The following is a 23,242-nucleotide window of genomic DNA, read 5'->3' on the forward strand; positions in this document are numbered from 1 at the left end:
CATCGACCTTAGGGGGTTAATATTAGAGATTGCGCACCAGCTGTTGTTGATAAAAAGACACACCCCCACCCCTGTTCTTACCAGAGGCTGCTGTTTGGTCTTACCGATGGATGGAAAACCCAGCTAACTGTATATTATCCATGTCCTTGTTCAGCCAAGCCTCGGTGAAACAGAGGATATTACAGTTTATAATGTCCCGAGATTTAGGATAGTCTCGAACGGAGCTCATCCAGTTTATTCTCCAGGCATCCGGTTCAACGAACTCTAATGGCATTTTCTCTTCATACGAATTAAAGGGTTTTGGGCCTGGTCCGGGAAGAGCAGTATATCCTTTGCCTCCGACTCATTAAAGAAAAAATCCTTGTCCAGTTCGAGGTGAGTAATCGCTTTTCTGATGTCCAGAAGATCTTTTCGGTCATAGGAAACGATGGCGGAAATATTACGTACCAAAAAATTTATAAATAAAAAATAAAAACGGCGCAAAAAAAAGCACATTTAGTCAGGAGCCCGTAAAGCGGTGGCCATCCCACACAGATGGAGAGTGGAGCATGGTAAATTTGAGTAGTCTCATAAAGACATGGACTGACTAACATAATTCTACATCTTACAATTTTCTCAAGGATCACTGGGGCCAAGCTCCTTGCCATCCAGGACCTCTATAACAGGCGGTGTCAGAGGAAGGCCCAACAAATTGTCACACTCCAGCCACCCAAGCCATAGACTGTTCTCTGCTACTGCATGGCAAGCGGTACCAGTGCACTAAGTCTGGAACCAACAGGACCCTGAACAGCTTCTACCCCCAAGCCATAACATTAAGACTGCTAAATCTTTTCAGCCTCGGTCCCGTGTGGCTCACTTGGTAGAGCATGTCACTTGCAATGCCAGGGTTGTGGGTTCGATTCCCACGGGGGACCAGTGTGAAAATGTATGCACTCACTACTGTAAGTCGCTCTGGATAAGAGCGTCCGCCAAATGACTAAAATGTAAAAAAATTAATAGCTAATCAAATGGCTTCCCGGACTACCTGCATTGACCCTTTTTTACACTAACTACGCACACACACTGGACTCTACTCACATCCAAACACACAGATACACCAGGGTTTCCGTTAGGAAAATGTTGCGCCGGACATTTTAAATTTACCGGGCCCATATGCATTGGCTACGTAACCTGATTAGGCCGTCCACCCATGGTGCTCAGAATGACAGAAACCACATTTAGAATATTAACAGAACATGCAAGTCGAGGATGCAATGATGTGTGGTCCTTCTTACCGAATTCTGATGTGCCCTTTGAACATGTTAGAATAACTGTCCAGATTTACTTTTCCTCAGCCAACAAGATGAGTAACGAAAAGCAAAATCACTAGCCTATGTCAATCTACTATAGTAGAAAGGTTTAGGCTACCTATTCTATTGGTCAGCTTGTCGAGAATGAACTAGCCTATTCCAAAACAGACTCTGGGACAGTTGTGGGATGATAGATCCCAAATTCATACAACCAGTAGGCCTAGGCTACATACAAGTACAATGTACAAGTCAAAAGTTTGGACACACCTATTCATTCAAGGGTTTTTCTTTATTTTTACTATTTTCTACATTGTAGAATAATAGTGAAGACATCAAAACGATGAAATAACACATATTGAATCATGTAGTAACCCAAAAAGTGTTAAACAAATCAAAATATATTTGAGATTCTTCAAATAGCCTTGATGACAGCTTTGCACACTCTTGGCATTCTCTCAACCAGCTTCACCTGGAATGCTTTTCCAACAGTCTTGAAGGAGTTCCCACATATGCTGTGCACTTGATGGCTTCTTTTCCTTCACTCTGCGGTCCGACTCATCCCAAACCATCTCAATTGGGTTGAGGTCGGGGGATTGTGGAGGCCAGGTCATCTGATGCAGCACTCCATCACTCTCCTTCTTGGTCAAATAGCCATTACACAGCCTGGAAGTGTGTTGGGTCATTGTCCTGTTGAAAAACAAATGATAGTCCCACTAAGCCCAAACCAGATGGGATGGGTTATCACTGCAGAATGCTGTGGTAGCCATGCTGGTTAAGTGTGCCTTGAATTCTAAATAAATTACAGACGGTGTCACCAGCAAAGCACCCCCACACCATAACACCTCCTCCATGCTTCACGGTGGTTTCCTCCGTTCAATAACTCTGCATCTCACAAAGACACGGCGGTTGGAACCAAAAACCTCAAACTTGGACTCCAGACCAAAGGACAAATGTCCACAGGTCTAATGTCCATTGCTCGTGTTTCTTGGCCCAAGCAAGTCTCTTCTTATTATTGGTGTCGTTTAGTAGTGGTTTCTTTGCAGCAATTCGACCATGAAGGCCTGATTCACGCAGTCTCCTCTGAACAGTTGATGTTGAGATGTGTCTGTTACTTGAACTCTGTGAAGCATTTATTTGGGCTGCAATCTGAGGTGCAGTTAACTCTAATGAACTTATCCTCTGCAGCAGAGGTAACTCTGGGTCTTCCTTTCCTGTGGCGGTCCTCATGAGAGCCAGTTTCATCATAGCGCTTGATGTTTTTTGCGACCAGTTTCATGATTGCGCTTGATGGTTTTTGCGACTGCACTCGAAGAAACCTTCAAAGCTGGCTTAAAATGAGTCTGTAATCGGTTGTTTAGCCGACAGCCGGCTCGAGTGGAAACACTTGTGTGTGTCTGAGAAGAGAGGGAGTGAGAGGAGGAGATGGCTGGCTCCTCTGCGCTGCACCTGTCGAGCTGTCTGACCTGAGCTCTGTGTCGCTGTCCTATCTATAGCCCTGCCCGTCCGGCCGGCCCCCAGCATTCCCTCCCCCAGTACCCACATTATGGGACTGGAGAGGAGTAATCTGAGCAGCAGCAGCCGCACAAATGCACAATAATACACACCTCCAAAACCCTAATCATCAGCGGGCAGATCGGATACTCTACTAACACGAGACTAGATCATCTAAGCCTCCATAAAGTTGGCACTCCCTGGATGTTATTTCAATGTTGAGTTTGTTTATCTTCAATATAATACTGTTTATAGTTGCCATGGAAACAAACATTAGGCTAATCATTTAAAACCCTTCCCTTATCAGATCAGACGGAATGTTACACAAGTTGCTAAATTATATGCTGCTACGTGTGATAACACCCAATCATAAAATAGCCCAAGCATAGGTAAATAAATAGTTTGACAGCCAACAAAAAAGTTTCAATCAGGCGTATTGCACAATAACAGACAACGTTTTCTACCTTTGTTATCCCCAAAAAATGTGAAAGGCGTATTTGCAGAAATAGGCCTGTCTACTATTGCCCAATGAGGCCACAATTGGATTGAACTTTGCATAGGCTACATCATGAACTACTTTACATACAGGGCTCGACATTCAGGTAAATTTGCCAGAGGCACACCGGGCCAGTGCCAACTGAAAGCTACTGGCCCGAATGAAAAACAAATACTCTCCGGCGTCAAGATCAGACATGAAAGCGAATGATGCACGCATCATTTTAATAGCAGATTACTTTATCTTCCATTGGGGCTGAAAAAGTATCCTATACAGGGTTCATACAGATATTGGCAAGTCAAATTCAAGGACTTTCATGCAAATTGTAATTTAATGACCTAAATGTTATATTTAATTGTAATAGCCCATAGAAGAAAAAACGTACAAAAATGTAAGCATTACCATAATGATTTTTTAAAATGTATTGGCCTTTCCAACTGCATTATGCATTGACATTCACATTATTTGTACATTCTAGGAATCCTTGGGACGTCCCTACCGTAAACCCTAAACCCTACCTACCTTAACCATTTTAAATTTCAACTTCAAATGGGGTAGGGATGTCCCAAAAAACCCAGATAGCAAGGACCATGAGTGAGGCGCGCGTGTGATAAACAATCGACAACTAACAGCTTTGGGAATTCATCTGTTTTTTAATCTACACTGAACAAAAATATAAACACAACATGTAAAGTGTTGGTTCTGTGTTTTATGAGCTGAAATAAAAGATCCCAGAAATGTTCCATACACACAAAAAGGTTCTCTCTCAATTTGTTTACATCCCTGTTAGTGAGCATTTCTCTTTTGCCAAGATAATCCATCCACCTGACAGGTGTGGCATATCGAGAAGCTGATTAAAACAGCATCATTACACCTTGTGCTGGGGACAATAAAAGGTCACTGAAATGTGCAGTTATCACAACACAATGCCACAGCCGTCTCAAGTTGTGGGAGCGTGCAATTGGCATGCTGACTGCAGGAATGTCCACCAGAGCTGTTACCAGAGAATGTAATGTTAATTTCTCTACCATAAGCCGCCTCCAAAGTCATTTTAGAGAATTTGGCAGTACGTCCAACCGGCCTCACAACCGCAGACCACGCCAGCCAAGGACCTCCACGTCCGGCTTCTTCACCAGCGGGATCGTCTGAGACCAGCCACCCGGACAGCTGATGAAACTGTGGGATTGCACAACCAAATAATTTCTCAACAAACTGTCAGAAACCGTTTCAGGGAAGCTCATCTGCGTGCTCGTCGCCCTAACCAGGGTCTTGACCTGACTGCAGTTCGGCGTCGTAACCGACTTCAGTGTGCAAATGCTCCCCTTCGATGGCCACTGGCACGCTGGATGAATCCTGTGTTTCAACAGTACCGGGCAGATGGCAGATAGCGTGTATGGCGTCGTGTGGGCAAGCGGTTTGCTGATGTCAACATTGTGAACAGAGTGCCCCATGGTGGTGGTGGAGTTATAGTATGGGCAGGCATAATCTAAGGACAACGAACACAATTGTATTTTATCGATGGCAATTTCAATGCACAGAGATACAGTGACGAGATCCTGAGGTCCATTGTCGTGCCATTCATCCGTCGCCATCACCTCATGTTTCAGCATGATAATGCACAGCCCCTGTCGCAAGGATCTGTACACAATTCCTGGAAGCTGAAAATGTAATGCCCAGTTCTTCCATGTCCTGCATACTCACCAGACATGTCACCCATTGAGCATGTTCGGGATGCTCTGGATTGACGTGTACGACAGCGTGTTCCAGTTCCTGCCAATATCCAGCAACTTCACACAGCCACAGAAGAGGAGTGGGACAACATTACACAAGCCACAATCAACTGCCTGATCAACTCTATGCGAAGGAGATGAGATGTGTCGCGCTGCATGAGGCAAATGAAGGTCACACCAGATCTGGTTTTCTGATCCACGCCCATACTTTCTTTTTTTAAGTATCTGTGACCAACAGATGCATATCTGTATTCCCAGTAGGGGTGGACGATATGAACTAAAATTTATATCACTATATTTTCCACTGTCCGGACAATAACGATATAATATCACGATATACTGTACAATTTCTTTTTTAAACGAACATTTTATGAGCCCTTCAAAGTTGATAAATGACAAAATATTGCTTTTAACCTCAAACAGAAAGGGGGCATTGCACCTTTTTTTTTATTTTTTTTATTTTTTACTTCTGTGGTAAACCTGTGCAAACAAACATAAAACAAAGGTATAGGAGTTAAATATGAAGTACTCAGGATGTTTTTTTTTTTTACTTTTTCCTGCCTAATATAAGTGCAGTCTTTTTTCAGCATAACACCGGTCATTATGAATTCAAGTTGTAAACCTTTTCAAACTAACTTCAAGCGGCAGGTAGCTTAGTGGTTAAGAGCGTTGTCCCAGTAACCGAAAGGTTGCTGGTTCTAATCCCCGAGCAGACTAGGTGAAGAATCTGTCGATGTGCCCTTGAGCAGGCGCTCCTCTAAGTCGCTCTGGATAAGAGTGTCTGCTAAATGACTAAAATGTAAATGTAAGCATTAACCAGACAGTCTATATTTCTCAGTTCACCATGTAACAATTCACTGCCTCCCTCTTCACAAGTTCTGTGCCAGGAACACCAGCCTATTGACAGTTTCTGCCTTCAAAGTAGCCCTGTGGCATGTGAGCACATTGCCCCCAGTGCTAAATGCACTCTCAGAGGGCGAACTTGTGGCAGGGATGCATAAGTATTTCTTTGTCAGACAACTCACTTGTGGGAAGTTGGCTGCATGAACACGCTACCATTCCAAAGGATCAGCCTCACTGTCTGCTGCCATCAGAGTGTAGCTGTCCAGCTCTTGCTCGATGACCTGTCTCTGGGTTCTTAAGGCAGGTGCACTACTGGTTTTCTTAAAAGAAGCTCCCAAGGCTCTTCATGGACTTCTTTGCTGATTGTGGAGCAGTGGCAGCTTCTTTCTCGCTCTCACTTTGATCCTCTTCAAGAGAGAAGTCTCCCACGGCTGTGTTCCCTACCAGGAGGGCTTCTGTCTCGGAGGCAGCTCTCACCTTCACCTCCATCAGCTTCTCAGTGCTCATGTATGTGGGTCTTGAACCTTGGGTCCAGAAAGGTAGCCATGGTGAGCAGCTCATCTGTTTCAGGGTCGGTGTATATATTCAGGTAATTGAGGACCCTCATCTTAATCTCTCGGGTCAGTTTGGCTTTGCCCTCTTTGAGTTCAGAACCTCCGTCTTGAACAAATGGAGGACCGGCTTCAGATAGGACACACTCACGTATGTCTCTCCTGACAGGAGATCTGTGAAATCCTGGAGGGGCTTAAGTGCTGCCGTGATAGCTTCAAAGACCTCAATGTCTTGCCAGGAGGGTGCTGCCAGGACTTGTGTGATGGCCTGTGCACAACATTTTAGAGAAATAACCTTTTTGTGCGTATGGAACATTTCAGGGATCTTTTATTTCAGCTATTGAAACATGGGACCAACACTTCACATGTTGCGTTTATATTTTTCTTCAGTATACATTGAGTCCTCTTAATTTCACAGCATTTCCCTCACTCAGTCAACAAAACATTTGCAAAAGTTGCCCAATTAGCAGGTGGGATGGGTTTTGACTAACAGCCGTTCTCATCTTCAGCACCTCACGTGACAAGTGTAGCGCAGAGCTCTGATGTAATTGATAGCATGATGCTGCCATTTTCTACACTATACGGGTACGAGTGTAAAGGGTTAAATAATTCTGAGTCTGCTGACTTCCACAGGCTTCAAGCTTCCTTTTAAGAGGCATTTTCTCAGCTATCTGCAATACAGGTATGATTGAAGAATAAAGCCGGTGTTAAACATGGGCTTTGCGACACAGAACTCAGTAGTTGACATACTCCATTGTCAACACTGATTAAAATCAGTAGGCCTATATCAATATCTTTGAAAATACCATATAACTATCACTAGCTTTTAAATTCAATCCATTTTCTTATATTTTGGATAAAATAGCCTACTTATTTTTCCTGTAGTGAGGAGGATTAACCATCGTCATTGAATGTTTTAATTATTTCTCTGCAGATAAATCGGCAAAATGCCTACAAGTATGCTAATTAGGGAATTACTTTTCTCTGGTACTTTTCTCAGTGTAGCCTACTTTTCTCCGGTAAAATGCAAGATTAACTTCAAGTTAAACATTAGGAAATGTAGCTGGCTACATTCTTTCTATGATAAACATTAGAAATATATGGCCATGTATCGTTCTTTGCAAATTGTAAGTTAATTGACTTGTGTGGCTGCTACCAAAATATAGTGTTGCACTTCTGTTGTGATCTGATGAAAATTAAGCTATTTTCTGATGAAAAGGAAAACTACAATTGCACGCCCCTGATCACTCTACTAAAAAAATAAAAAGTCACTTTCAATACAAAAACGAAGGTGAAATGGTTAAATGCTTTTTTTTATGGTCTGTGTTTTGAAAATGCAAATGTCTGAACTCTAACGTGACTTCTGATAACTACGTTGTATGACTTATGAATGGCAAGGATATGAGATGGACTTTATTCAGTTAGACACCTTTTATAAATTAGTCAAGCTTGCTGTTCGTCAATCAAAGTACAGTAAATAGCCTATGTGCCACCACTCCGTGGCTGCATATGAAACAATACACCACAAAAACTATAGGCTATGTGGATTTCGACCACATCATATGGGACGTGCAAATTCACACACAAACTATGAAGGAGCATCACGCTCTCTCCCTTCGTGTAAAGAAATTCGACTTCAACCACAACACAAAATAAACGGACAACTATTTCATAAAAAAAAAAAAAAAAACAGGATGTGAAATTTTAAATGTGTATTTGCAGAAATATACCTACTCTTATCCATGATTATCCACAATTGGATCAAACTTGGCATAGGCTACATGATGAACTACATACATCATGTGTACATAGGAAGCGGGAATAAAGTTATTGACATAAAGTGATAGGATAATGCTACTTCTCTCTCTAACCACTGCCAGTGAGTTTCCTCTGACAGCTAACAATGGAGCACTGTGACTATTGAAATAGAATGAATCAATCTGTGCTGTGATTTGTTGAACCAACAACTGACATTACAAAAAATCCATTCCATTGCATGAGCCACATCAGTTAGCATCAGGGTCGTTCAATGTCATTTCAGCAAGCCATGACACCCACCATCTCAGATTGTTCTGAAATCGTTTCTGTAGTTAGAAACAGATAAGATAAGCATTCTGGAAGCATTATTTGAATTTATAGGATTAATATAATATTCAGTAATTATAGTACCTAACATCCGATTTGGACTTAACTTTTTTCTAACAATGAGTAAGACAGGAGGAATCCAAAGAAGTGGTTAAAAGCCATCCACTGACCCTGCACACCCCATGCCAATCCTACATCCTGATATTAACAGGTTCTGACCACTAGATGGTGCTGCTCCTGCTATTAGGTGATGTATTTTTTAAAGAATCCCTCCCCCCCATTGTTAAAAGATAGTTCATACATATTGATGTTCTTACACAGTAAGCAGTCTATTGACCAGGTATGACAGCAACCGATGCTTTGGTTTTGATTACCTGGACACTGCTTCAAATGCTAACCTTTTAGCATTTGTGGCACAAATCCAATGCAATGGTACCTATATTAGCACTTTCATGCTTCATATCTAAATAATCTATAAGTAACATCATTGAGTTACACAATACTTTAGGATGATTCAGTGTTTTCCACAAGCACATGGAATAGCCAACCAAATAGAAAAAGTAGCCAACCAGGCTAAAGGTTAAGACATTTATGCCAAACAAGCTCCATTTTGGTGGCCCCTGGTACATTCTAACGCTACTTTTGTATTTTCAACCAGCAACTCAGGAAATAACACTGATCAAAGGTTCACACACTTTTACAGTGTTAGCTTCATCAGCTGTTGTACAATATGATATACAACCCAGGAAAAACATAATTTTGACTACACTGGACCTTTAAAGGATCCTGTAAGTCTGCGGACTTCCACCGGCTTCAAGCTTCCTTTTAAGAGGCATTTTCTCAGCAATACAGGTATAATTAAAGAATAAAGCAGGTGCTAAACATGGGCTTTGCTACACAGAAAGCAGCAGTTGACTACTCCATTGTCAACACTTAAGCCAAGTGAGTAGATTGACGGGTGCGTATTTTTGCTCTGGACAGCTCGAAGATGCAGGAATGCCCACATGTAGGAACTCCCTGAATTGCAAGCTGCAGTTGCACACTATTGAAATGGAATGCAAAAATGCGCTGAAAAGTTACTGGCACTATCGGATCAGTGACTGACGAGATCCACTGGCCCAACAAACACGTTTTTACTGGCCCCGGGGGTAGCAGGCCATCGTTAATGTCGGACCCTGCACGTGAAAGAAAATAAATGAACGTGCCAGAAAACAGGCTAAGTGGATTTTGACTAATCTTTACCACATTATATGGGATGTGCAAATTCATGCTCTCTGCCTCAGTATAAAGACATTTGACTGCAACCACAGCGCACACAACACACACCCAGGTACCGAGAGGCGGGACAGACAGCCAACTGTCAAACCAGCAGTGTTTCCCTGTCATCGCTCACTTTCTGACTGACAGGCGCTGGTCCTATCAATAGATCGCTAGAAGATGTGTATCGTTCATTCTAGCGGGAGAGGGCTCTTCATATTAGCGAATTGAAAAGTAGCCTAGTTACTTTAAGTAGAAAAAGTAGCCGGCTGAAAATGTGTCTAATCGGCTGTATAGCCAACAGCTAGCACTAGTGGAAAATAAGTATGATTTGGACATGAAGCGTAAAACGCTAATATACAGTGCATTCAGAAAGTATTCAGACCCCTTGACTTTTTCCACATTTTGTTAAATTACAGCCTTATTCTAAAATTGATTAAATTGTTTTTTCCCCCCATCAATCTATACACAATACCCCATAATGACAAAGCAAAAACACGTTGACAGAAATTTTAGCTAATTTATAAAAAACAAGAAACAGAAATATCACATTTACATAAGTATTCATGCAGTTTACTCAGTAATATGTTGAAGCACATTTTACATTTTAGTCATTTAGCAGACGCTCTTTTCCAGAGCGACTTACAGTTAAGTGAGTGCATACATTTTTATACTGGCCCCACCTTTGGCAGCGATTACAGCCTTGAGTCTTCTTGTGTATGACGCTACATGCTTGGCACATCTGTATTTGGGAAGTTTCTCCCATTCTTCTCTGCAGATCCTCTCAAGCTCTGTCAGGTTGGATGGGGAGCGTTGCTGCACAGCTATTTTCATGTCTCTCAGAGATGTTCGATCGGGTTCAAGCCCGGGCTCTGGCTGGGCCACTCACGGACATTCATAGACTTGTCCCTAAGCCACTCCTGCGTTGTCTTGGCTGTGTGATTAGGGTCGTTGTCCTGTTGGAAGGTGAACCTTCGTCCCAGTCTTAGGTCCTGAGCACTCTGGAGCAGGTTTTCATCAAGGATCTCTCTGTACTTTGCTCCGTTCATCTTTCCCTCGATCCTGACTAGTCTCCCAGTCCCTGCCACTGAAAAACATGCCCACAGCATGATGCTGCCACCACCATGTTTCCCCATAGGGATGGTCCCAGGTTTCCTTCAGATGTGCTGCTTGGCATTCAGGCCAAAGAGGTTTCATCAGACAAGAGAATCTTGTTTCTCATGGTCAGAGTCCTTTAGGTGCCTTTTTGCTGTCATGTGCCTGAGGAGGGGCTTCCGTCTGGCCACTCTACCATAAAGACCTGATTGGTAGAGTGCTGCAGAGATGGTTGTCCTTCTGGAAGGTTCTCCCATCTCCACAGAGGAACTCTGGAGCTCTGTCAGAGTGCCCATCGGGTTCTTGGTCACCTCCCTGATGAAGGCCCTTCTCCCCCGATTGCTCAGTTTGGCCGGGAGGCCAGCTCTAGGAAGAGTATTGGTGGTTCTAAACTTCTTCCATTTAAGAATGATGGAGGCCACTGTGTTCTTGGGGCCCTTCAATGCTGCAGAAATGTTTTGGTACCCTTGACACAATCCTGTCTCGGAGCTCTATGGACAATTCCTTCGACCTCATGGCTTGGTTTTTGCTCTGACATGCACTGTCAAATGTGGGACCTTATATAGACAGGTGTGTGCCTTTCCAAATACGTCCAATCAATTGAATTTACCACAGTTTTCGAGTCTCATAGCAAAGGGTCTGAATACTTATGTAAATTAATAAATTAGCAAAAAAAAGATAAACCAGTTTTTGCTTTGTCATTTTGGGGTATTGTGTGTAGATTGATGAGGATTTAATCCATTTTAGAATATGGCTGTAACTTAACAAAATGTGGAAAAAGGGAAGGGGTCTGAATACTTTCCGAATGCACTGTATATTTATTCAATATTACATGAATCCTATAGATTTGGGTGAATCCTATGATTTGCAATACATTCTGTAAATTTAATCAGAGATTAACCCCTTTTTCTTCCCGTGATATCCAATTGGTAGTTACAGTCTTGTCCCAACTCCCGTACGGACTCGGGAGAGGCGAAGGTCACACGACCCTGCCAAGCTGCACTGCTTCTTGACACACTGCACGCTTAACCCAGAAGCCAGCCAATATGTCGGCGGAAACACTGTACAACTGGCGACCGTGTCAAAGTGCATGCACCCGGCCCGCCAAGGACATCCCGGCCAAACCCTCCCCTAACCCGGACAACGCTGGGCCAATTGTGCGCCGCCTCATGGGTCTCCCGGTCGCGGCCGACTGCGACACAGCCCGGGACCGCTGCGCCACTGGGGGAGGCCCCAACAAAATAATGTTGCAGGAAAGCTAACCTTATGTTTCTAACAGAAACGATTTCAGAACAAACCGAGATGAGTGTCGACATTCTACATTACCATGGAAATTATTGCATCACAATACCAGGCAGCCATTGCGTGTGTGCCCATGAGTTTACCAGACAAATTGCCAGGGTTAGAGGTTCCAAGCCTGTTCTATTCATTATGTTCTACTCACACAGTGTGACACTGTGCCATTCTCTTCAGTGGTCCTCTGCATGGCTTACAGCTATCATTAACCAGCAAAGCACAGAAACTGTATAATATGGACTATGAACTATGACTCCCACACATTCACTAACAATCAATGGCACAGTAAGTCTAGCCTAGATCAAATACACCCATACTGATATCTCTAACATCCTGATCCTTAGGAGGAAAACTGGATAGGCCTACAGTATATGTGTTGAATCCTCATACTTGGTTGATCGTTTTGCAAGCCAGCTGCTGGTATTTCAAGTGACTGACTGCCCAGCAATGTAAGTGGCCTCCAATATGGAGTGGTGATAGCGCAGGCTCAAATTTACAGTGCTTCTCAGCAGGACAGTGATCTGTGCCCAGCACGACCAGGCAAGCACTCTCATAGCCTAAGAGAGGATGACTGACATCATGCAATGACTGATGTGTTCTGGGGCTTTGTTTGGAGGGGAGTGGTGGTGTGTGACAGGTTGGAGAGAGGTTGGCCTTATGGACCCACTGCACACACTCACTTGACCTCACTGTTCTGTGCACATCTAGTTCTCTCCACAAAGAAACCCTGATTCATTCAGGACAGGACCTGGCTGGGTGGGTCAGATGACTCATGATTCTATATGACAGGCTTGTATGATTAAAGACGGAAAATGTCTCCTTGTGTTCTGTGCCAAAGTATGAGGCACCACCAAGAAGTCCCCGAGTATGAGGCACTTCACAAGAGCTCAGACAACATTCACTCCAAGTCTATATGAGATCCTGTGTTCTGTTCTTCTGCAAGTTCAGCAAGGCAGTCAATCACATAGACTCGAAAATCTATTCTGCTGATCATTTAGGCTTTTCCCACCCTGTGGCATAGTTTCATCTAGCCACATAATTATGCAAATACAGCACATTAGTTCTCAAAATAGCCATGAACAATAACATTTACACAACAAATGCATGGGCCTACTATGTATACTGAGAAGAGTTTCACAGCCTCTACGAAAAGGCCAGGAATGACAGCCGGGTAGTTGAGGAACATGGAATAATCCTGGGACAAGTCATTACAGGCCATCCCACCTTCCTCGCCCCAGCCCTCCATTTTCCCTAAATCTCTTCAAGTCAATCCTACTACAGCATTGCAAACCAGCTGTCTGCACTCGCCAGAGCTGAAAGAACTTGAAGGAACCTGAATATCCACATTACAAGCACATCTCAGACTAAGCAGAGCTATGTGTAAACATGTGTCAGGGTATGCTTCAGAGGGCTGTTCGCTGCATTCACCACAGTTGGTGTTGTTGGGTATGGGTTGAGAAGCCTACATTTAAAGTAATACATCCAAGATGGCTTGCCGTGCATCCTTTCATAAATCATCCAATTCAAACTAGTCTTTGACATCATTCTGGAAAATACATGTCTTCAGTGTCACCACAAACAAAACCCAATGTGACTTACACACTAAATCACTTTTGCACTATACATAAGCCTACAGTGTGAGGGAAGGTCAGCTAGTAACACTAGTTTAAGATCTTAAGCTAAGAAAGAATCACAGAAATTAACTTAAAGCAGGGAGGCCGTCTTGAAATGGATGGTTAACTTACCTCCCGGGCAATGCTACTAAGGGCTTCATCCTCAGCTGAAAACCGGTCCTTGATAGGAGCACGCTTTCTACCTGGTGTCCCCATGGCTTCTGTGCAACTGCAGCTCCACCAACACGTTCAGGGCCAAATTAGAACAACAAAGTGTGGGGAAAAATCTGAAAAACAAAATACATGAATGATAGTGGTGGATCTGACAGCCCTATCGCCTTACATGAAGAAACTGTTTACATTAATAAATCATCACAATTTCAAGATCATTTGAAGACCAAGAAAAGACTAGAAAATGATGTATCGCTTGGAATCTCAGTATTGAATATGTCCTTGGACATAGTACAATGTAATGCATAGCATATTATCAGGACGTAGCTGAAACTCAATCAAATAACCCTGAATTGAGAGGGATGTGCAAACTTCCCTGCAAGCACCCGCATGCATGTTGTGTGCAAAGAGGAACACACTCACTCAGTGCATTCCTACAAAATAGCCTGCCATGGTAACGGAGTGCATTCCTACAAAATAGTCTGCCATGGTCACTGATGTCTGGGTCCTATAAGAGTGTAAGATAAACACTTGCGGCTGACATTGGCCAGGTGCTGACAAACAAGCAAAATATTACAAGTATGAAGTTCTAGAAAGCTCAAGTGGTCTTGTGCGAAATGCAAAGAAAGAGTCAAGATCCTTTCCAAGTTGCCTTGTAAGGTAGCAAAAGTTTACATGAGGTCCACAAACTGACACTAGTTATATCCTCGAATCAAACACTAGCCTATTCAACTCTCGCCTGAGGCATGTTTATTGTGTACCCCACCCCTGTAAAGGCCAATTGATACCTGGCCTAAATACTCAATATGACAAGTGAAGATGCATATCTAGTTAGCCATCTTTTTTCTAAAGCATAGACTAGCTACAGTTGACATTGTTTTGGGGAAAGCGTCAATTCAGCATTACACAGCTGAAGTTAGCTGGTTACACGTAGGTAAAAGTTCCAGCTAAGCACAGGGCTTGGAGGCTTTACCCATTCAGCTTGATATGGTTAACTATACATTAATAATATTTGCTTTACCGTTAGAGTTGTCAAAGTTAATTTTACAAATAGTTAGCTAGCTATAGGTGTGTGTGTTCTGACAAAGGTTTAACGTTACCAGGGTCACGTAACGTTAGTGGTTGGCATAGTTAAGTTACAAGAAGAAAACGCCCAGATAATGAATCAGCTCACGCTAGCTACCTAGCTCGGCGGTAATAAGTCTGACAGTGGCCATAAACCTCCACGATGACCCAATTAGGATAGCTAGCTCAACTTACTAACTATCCATCATTGTAAGCTATGGCCCCTTGCAGATGTAACGTTAATAAAAAATATATATAACTAACTAATTGTTCTGACTATATGTGGTTAAACTATTGTAGCTGCTAAGATACCTAGTTAGCTAGCTAGCTAAATAATTAAACGCCGAGGGAGCTAACGTCAGTTACCGTTACAGATGGAGACGTTAGCTAGATCCTAACGTTAGCTACAGTAGCTAGCCAAGTTAACTACCCGGGCGGGGATAAAGTTAATTTAGTTACTGTAGCTAGCATAGTTAACACAGCGTTTTCCAAGCTAGAAAGGTAGCTAGTTAGCTACTTTCCTGTGCTAGCTAGCTAAACACATTGTCATTGGGAAAGTGCTTGCTTTGGTAGCTAGTTAGCTATTATTAGCAATAACTAGCTAAGTAACGTTCCCACTGGTGTTAGCTGCTGCTGGATGGTTTGCGTTTTTCCTTTTCATTTCATACTAGTTAGCCAGTAACTAGCTATACTAACTTAGCTAGCGCTAGCTTAGTAGCGAGAGAACCCCATGTTCCCTCTAAACTCGAAAAGCTATGACCCTGGGCTCTTACCCTTTCTTGGGACCCAAAACATAAAAATGAGGTTTAATTGAATCCTGAGATGTCCTTTCCGGTGTAATGATCCCAATGCAAAAGAGAACACCAATCCCTTTGAGCAGTATAAATTTAGCTGGCTAGCTGGTTAGCCAGCTACTAGCTAGCCAACCCCAATTTATAATGTGACAGAGCAAACTGACACAGCTCTTCACGTCACGCTTTTTCAAAGAGATTCGCCTGGCTCGTAGAAGCTTCTAAACGACGTTGATATTTCCAGGTTTTGCTCTTTCTTTGTCTTGGTTGTTAAAATACTGTACAGTGGTTCCTCCCAAAAATGGACAGTGTTTTTTTTCCTCCAACTGACAGCTGTGAATATCAGTGGGATTGGGGTTTATTTTTCCGAGATTCCCTACAAACACGCCACTTCGATACACTACGACCGGAAGTGAATTTTTCGTAGCAGGTTAGGATCATTAAATTAGTGTTAGCGAAAAGTCTCTTCCGGTCGTAGCGGTATCGAAGTGGCGTGTTTTTAGGGAGTCTTCTTTTTCCACCACTCTCTCCCCCATTTCCTCTTTATCAGAGAGGAAGAGGCGAAGCGAGAGGTTTTACTCAGCCCAAAATCTGTCCATGAAAAGAAACCCACGAAGTGAGGAATATTTGCATGGAGGTCAGAGCGTGGAAGTTGGTGAACAAAAAATTTAATTGCTAATTTTCTACGTAAATTTAAGAAAGTTGAAGTGCCACTAGAGATCCTGGTTCGAATCCATGTCGTAGCCGGCCGCGACCGGAGACCCATGGGGCGGCGCGCAATTGGCCCAGCGTCGTCGAGGGTAGGGGAGGGAATGGCCGGCAGGGATGTAGCTCAGTTGATAGAGCATGGCGTTTGCAACGCCAGGGTTGTGGGTTCGATTCCCACAGGGGGTATGAAAAAAATAATGTATGCACTAACTAACTGTAAGTCGCTCTGGATAAGAGCGTCTGCTAAATGACTAAAATGTAATGTAAATTATTTACTGCATTCCTATACAATTTAAACATTCTATTTGGAGAGCATCAAAAATTTGCCCTGCCATTTTCAAGTTGGTTGCTGTGGCTTTATTCACCTCAGTCGATCTACAAACATATAGCCTATACAATTAGCTGCTACACATTAATGGGATTAAAAACTATAATTTAATACTTACAGAGGGAACAGTTAGCAGAAAAAGTATTTTATTAACAAAAGGTAAACAAATACGTTTGCTTTACAGGCCCAATGCAACATCAAATCATCTCTTTTTAGCAAAGAGCAATTTCTCAAGAAAGTGGAGTGGTCTAATTGGGGAGGGGAAAACCGAAAACAAGCTGTTATTTGCAGAGAGTTTGGAACTCTTCTTAAAATTGGTCTATTAACTAATTAACCGCCTGGTGATGTCACCATCCCACCCAAAACAAGCTGACATTTTTGGCAGTCTTTACAAACAGCTCTTACATTAAAAGTGCATTTTCATAATTTACACCATTTCATAGTATTATTCCAACCACAGTGTGGAAATATATACAACACAGGAAAATCACGTTTTTGACTGCACTGGTCCTTTAACTGACATTGGCTAATTGAGTGACTGTCAATGAGTGACATATAACATGAGGAAAACTGCTGATACACAAACAAGTTTTTGCACCTCGTGTATTCTACTATTCTAATTCTCAACAGTAAGTTGAGACACCGACTGAGTTGAAATACGAAAAATGTACAGAGGTCCGGACCTCACTGTCCTCATATGTAGCTACGGCCCTGTAGTAGTAGTAGTGAACTGGGTGGAGATTCCTATGAGTTGGGCGCAATCAGCCAATTTAAAATGGAGATAGCCTCAATAACACTGCCATGCTGTCACATACGTTATAATAGCACAAATACAAAGATTAGTTATCTATCTATCTCTATGGCCTGTTGTTCATACACATAGCTGCCCTCTCACGGCTAGAACGGTCCCGTCTGATCTTGCCTCTGCCGACCTGCCTTCCATCTTTGAGGACATGTATTTCCATTGTTAGAGCGGTCACTTGACTATCTTGTCAATGTAATAGACAATCTTTGTCTTTACTCAGTTTGCAGATTCTCGGAGAAGCCAGTCGTGACTGACTGGGTGAAATCCCTGGATGCAAAGGAATTTAGGGTGTGACGCTTTTCTATGAAGTAATGCCACGTTCAGGTGCTAGTCGGAACTAGGAAACTCCGACATTTCTGACTTGCTAACTGGTTGAACGCTGCACGTGTATAACTACAACAGTGGAGGCTGCTGAAGGGAGGATGGGTCATAATAATGGCTGGAACGGAGCAAACGGAATGGCATCAAACACGTGGAAACCATGTGTTTGATGTATTTGATACCATTCCACAAACTCCTCTCCAGCCATTACCACAAGCCCGTCCTCCCCAACCAGTTAGTGAGTCAGAAATGTCAGAGTTTCCTAGTTCCGACTAGCACGTGAACGTGGCAAAAAATGTACTTTCAAGTCCACATGAGAACACAAAAAAACGGTGTTTTGGTCGTCAAATGTGACTGACAGCTCAGAAATGTTTACTCAATAAGTTTTAATGTAATTTGTACAAATTATCACATTTTTCTGCAGTGATAAAATAAGCATGAATAAAATAGACTTTTCTGAAAGGACACATAGTCTCTTATTTTTTGTTCATTTACATTATGTGAATTTACCTGATTTGATCATGGATTTGATTCCAAAAAGTGACATGTGTTTGGACTATCTTCTTCTTGTCCACAAAACGGCAGTATTGGACAGCCTTTGAATAATTCCATTTGAGAAATTGGGCCCTGTCTGAATGAATGAAACATTTCTCTCATTTAGAAATTCACAGTTTTGACTAATTAGACTTCAAATTGGTTGGGTGTATTTGGTCATTTTGTGACCCCTCGATAAGATAATGATAATAACTTATTGTCCCCAATGGAAATTGTTGTTTGCAGCTCAGTGCGTACATTAAAACGCAGTTGTTGAGCGATTCAGTGATTCAGCTGTACACTATATACACTCTACACATCAGTACACTGTTAACTACAATGTCAACTGTAGGCCAGCCCGCTGGTCCTACTTAGGTTAGATATATATTTATTGTCTGTTTATAACAGACGTTTGCTTTACATACAAGAAAATGCACTGTGATAGACATAACATCCCAAAATATTTTTTCTTCTAATGTTAATTGTCACATGCTTCGCGAACAACAGATGTAGATTAACAGTGAAATGCTTATTTACAGGCCCTTCCCAACAATGCAAAATACAATACAAATATAAAAGAACAATAATAATAATAATAATAATAATAATAATAGCAAAAAAAAACTGTAACACAATAAATAAATACACAATGAACAATGATAGCTTGGCTATTTACATGGGGTACCAGTATTGAAGTGCAGGGGTACAAGGAAATTGAGGTAGATATGTACATATAGGTAGGGTTAAAGTGACTAGGCAAGAGGATAGATAATAGACAGTAGCAGCAGCGTATGTGGAGTGTGGAATTGTGTAACTGTGTAAGTGTGTGTGTCGCGACAGTGTGTCTGTGTGTACGTGTTATGTGTGAGTGAGTGTGTGTGTGTGTATGTATGTGTTGCAGTGTCAGTGTAAGTATGTGTGAGTGTGTGGGTACAGTCCAGTGTGTGTGCATAGAGTCAAAAAGAGTTAGTGCAAAACGGGGTCGATGCAGATAGTCCGGGTAGCTATTTGGTTAACTGAACAAAAATATAAACGCAATATGTAAAGTGTTGGTCCCATGTTTCACGAGCTGAAATAAAAGATCCCAGAAATGTTCCATACGCACAAGATAATCCGTCCACCTGACAGGTGTGGCATATCAAGAAGCTGATTAAACAGCAGGAACATTACACATTGTGCTGCTCACAATAAAAGGCAACTCTAAAATATGCAGTTTTGTCAAACAGCACAATGCCACAGATGTCTCATGTTTTGAGGGAGCATGCTGACTGCAGGAATGTCCACCAGAGCTGTTGCCACAGAATTGAATGTTCATTTCTCTACCATAAGCCATCTCGAACTTCATTTTAGAGAATTTGGGAGTACGGCCTCACCACGTCAGCCCAGGACCACCACATCCGGCTCTTCCCCTGCGGGAACGCCTGAGACCAGCCACCCGGAAAGCTGATGAAACTGTGGGTTTGCACAACCGAAGAATTTCTGCACAAACTGTCAGAAAGAGTCTCAGGGAAGCTCCTCTGGGTGCTCGTCGTCCTCACCAGGGTCTTGTCCTGACTGACATTGTAACAGACTTCAGTGGGCAAATGCTCACCTTCAATGGCCACTGGCACGCTGGAGAATTGTGCTCTTCACAGATGAATCCCAGTTTCAACTGTACCGGGAAGAAGGCAGACATCATATATGGCGTTGTGTGTGCGTGCGGTTTGCTGATGTCAACCTTGTGAACAGAGTGCCCCATGGTGGCGGTGGGGTTATGGTATGGGCAGACATAAGCTACTGACAACGAACACAATTGCATTTTATCAATGGGGATTTGAATGCATAGAGATACAGTGATGAGATCCATTCATCCGCCGCCATCACCTCATGTTTCAGCATGATAATGCACGGCCCCATGTCACAAGGATCTGTACACAATTCCTGGAAGCTGAAAATGTCCCATTTCTTCCATGGCCTGCATACTCCCCAGACATGTCACCCATTGAGTATGTTCGGTATGCGCTGGATCAGCATGTACGACAGCGTGTTCCAGTTCCCGCCAATATCCAGCAACTTCACACAGCCATTGAAGAGGAGTGGGACAACATTCCACAGGCCACAATCAACAGCCTGATCAACTCTATGCGAAGGAGATGTGTCACGCTGCATGAGGCAAATGGTGGTCACACCAGATACTGACTGGTTTTCTGATCCACGCCCTTACCTTTTTTCCCCAAGTCATGTGAAATCCATAGATTAGGGCCTAATGAATTTATTTCAATTGACTGATTTCCTTCTATGAACGGTAACTAAGTAAGATCTTTGAAATTGTTACATGTTGAGTTTATATTTTGTTCATTGTATGCATTCGGAAAGTATTCACACCCCTTCCCTTTCTCCACATTTTGTTACGTTACAGCCTTATTCTAAAATTGATTAAATACATTTCTTTCCTCATCAATCTACACACAATACCCCATAATGACAAAGCGAAAACAGGTTTTTAGACATTTTTGCAAATGTATTAAAAATAAAAAACGGAAATATCTTATTTACATAAGTATTCAGACCCTTTGCTATGAGACTCGAAATTGAGCTCAGGTGCATCCTGTTTCCATTGATCATCCTTGAGATGTTTCTACAACTTGATTGGAGTCCACCTGTGGTAAATTCAATTGATTGGACATGATTTGGAAAGGCACACACCTGTCTCTATAAGGTCCCACAGTTGACAGTGCATGTCAGAGCAAAAACCAAGCCATGAGGTCGAAGAAATTGTGCGTAGAGCTCCGAGACAGGATTGTGTCGAGGCACAGATCTGGGGAAGGGTATAAAAAAATGTATGCAGCATTGAAGGTCCTCAAAAACACAGTGGCCTCCATCATTCTTAAATGGAAGAAGTTTGGAACCACCAAAACTCTTCCTAGAGCTGGCCGCCCGGCCAAACTGAGCAATCGGGGGAGAAGGGCCTTGGTCAGGGAAGTGACAAGAACCCGATGGTCACTCTGACAGAGCTCCAGAGTTCCTCTGTGGAGATGGGAGAACCTTCCAGAAGGACAACCATCTCTGCAGCACACCACCAATCAGGCCTTTATGCTAGAGTGACTAGACGGAAGCCACTCCTCAGTAAAAGGCACATGACAGCCCGCTTGGAGTTTGCTAAAAGTCACCTAAAGGACTCTCAGACCATGAAAAACAAGATTATCTGGTCTGATGAAACCAAGATTGAACTCTTTGGCCTGATTGCCAAGCGTCACGTCTGGAGGAAACATGGCACCATCCCTATGGTGAAGCATGGTGGTGTTAGCATCCCGTTGTGGGTATGTTTTTCAGCGGCAGGGACTGCGAGACTGGTCAGGATCGAGGGAAAGATGAACGGAGCAAAGTACAGAGAGATCCTTGATGAAAACCTGCTCTAGAGCGCTCAGGACCTAAGACTGGGGCGAAAGGTTCACCTTCCAACAGGACAATGGTAAGTTCTCCTGGCGCACCCTCTCGAACATGGGCGGAAATGCATAAAGAGAGTCCGTGCGCCAGAACGTCCGTTCCCAAGGGGCACTCGGGTCCCTCATTGAGATAAATAGACGACACTGCAAATTTTCTCGCAATGCTTAAAGATTTATGTCGGCCCTGCCGAAAATTCCCCATGCCTGGGCCTCCACTGAGAAAGTTCTAAATTCGAGGTGAGGCAACCGGGGACATGCATTGCCCAAAGCGAGATCACAACTCAGCTCATGGGAACCACCTGACAATAGCAGAGGGTCCCACCACTGGTCCAGGGCCCGTAGGCCTGACAGGGAAACCTGAAGAGACCGGCTTAGGCTGTGAGATGTGTCCAGGTGAGTGGCTAGCATTCAGCGCTGGAAGGGACGCATCAACAATAGCCCCAGAGGAATGACTTCCATCACAGAAGCCATCATCCCCAGTAGGCGTAGGCACTGGCGAAAAAGCACTCGCATTATTCTTTTTTCATTTCCACCACTCTTGAAAACCTTGTGTTTGAACATGGAGAAGGGACACTTTTCATCTAACTCACATGCGGGAGACATAACACTTTTGACACCCGTGAACAAGGTTTGCATAAAGCCCAGCCCACTTTGGGTACAAGGGCTCTGGTGACCAGTGACGTACCTTGATTGGCAGTGCCACCTGGGAGTGCTGTTGTTACAACGAGCCTCACTCGGTTTAAGCAATAAGATGCGTTCCGGTAAACGGCTGGCACCCATTGCTGGACTGCACGCATTAAAAATAGACCCAAGGAAAATAACGTTATCATGGAGGTTACCCTACCAACCAGTCATAGATAGTTTGCAGGCGACAAATCGCCTTGTAACCTAGATGGGATGGGACAGACAGTTCTGAAAAACAGCTAATTTCGTGGTTCATATGAACCAATGATATTGGCACGTAATGAAGGGAATGTTTGAACATCACTAACAAAATTACAGGTAACTATTTTACACTTAATCCAGTATAAACTAATGTATAGAATGTATTATACAAGAGAAAAAATCACAAATTCTACAGCACAACGGCAGTGTCAGGTCAAGTGGAAAACTAACAATGACTCAATAATCCATGCCTCCTGCGAATGCTATAAAGTTAAAATGTTATGGGCGAAGTATTATAATATAAATGTACTTTTAATCCGTCTGTCTGCATATTTCCAGACTTGGCATATGATGGAGCAGTGAGATACCCGGCGGGTTGGATGATACTTTTCTCATCAATCATCTTGAAAAAATGTACGCTTAAACTGGAAATCAATCAATCCTCCATCGCTAACACAATGGA

The 23,242-nt window shown here is 42.9% G+C and overlaps 1 protein-coding gene across 3 annotated transcripts in view; it reads right to left on the reverse strand.

Moving 5' to 3' along the window:
- Positions 1-16,327, reverse strand: part of lrrfip2 (leucine rich repeat (in FLII) interacting protein 2) — a 68,246-nt gene extending 51,919 nt beyond the window's left edge. The window contains exons 1-2 of one of the 3 annotated variants that reach the window (XM_084153666.1): positions 15,756-16,327; positions 13,879-14,033 (exon numbers count right to left, since the gene is read on the reverse strand). In XM_084153666.1, the coding sequence (XP_084009792.1) occupies positions 13,879-13,962 (84 nt within the window). In that variant the 5' untranslated portion in view covers positions 13,963-14,033; positions 15,756-16,327. The remainder of the gene's footprint in view (positions 1-13,878; positions 14,034-15,755) is intronic. The other 2 variants (XM_084153667.1, XM_084153668.1) reach the window with 2 other exon arrangements.
- Positions 16,328-23,242: the final 6,915 nt, after the last annotated feature.

Source organism: Coregonus lavaretus (genome assembly GCF_964263955.1).
Source record: "Coregonus lavaretus genome assembly, chromosome: 36".
Taxonomy (NCBI): Eukaryota; Metazoa; Chordata; class Actinopteri; order Salmoniformes; family Salmonidae; genus Coregonus; species Coregonus lavaretus.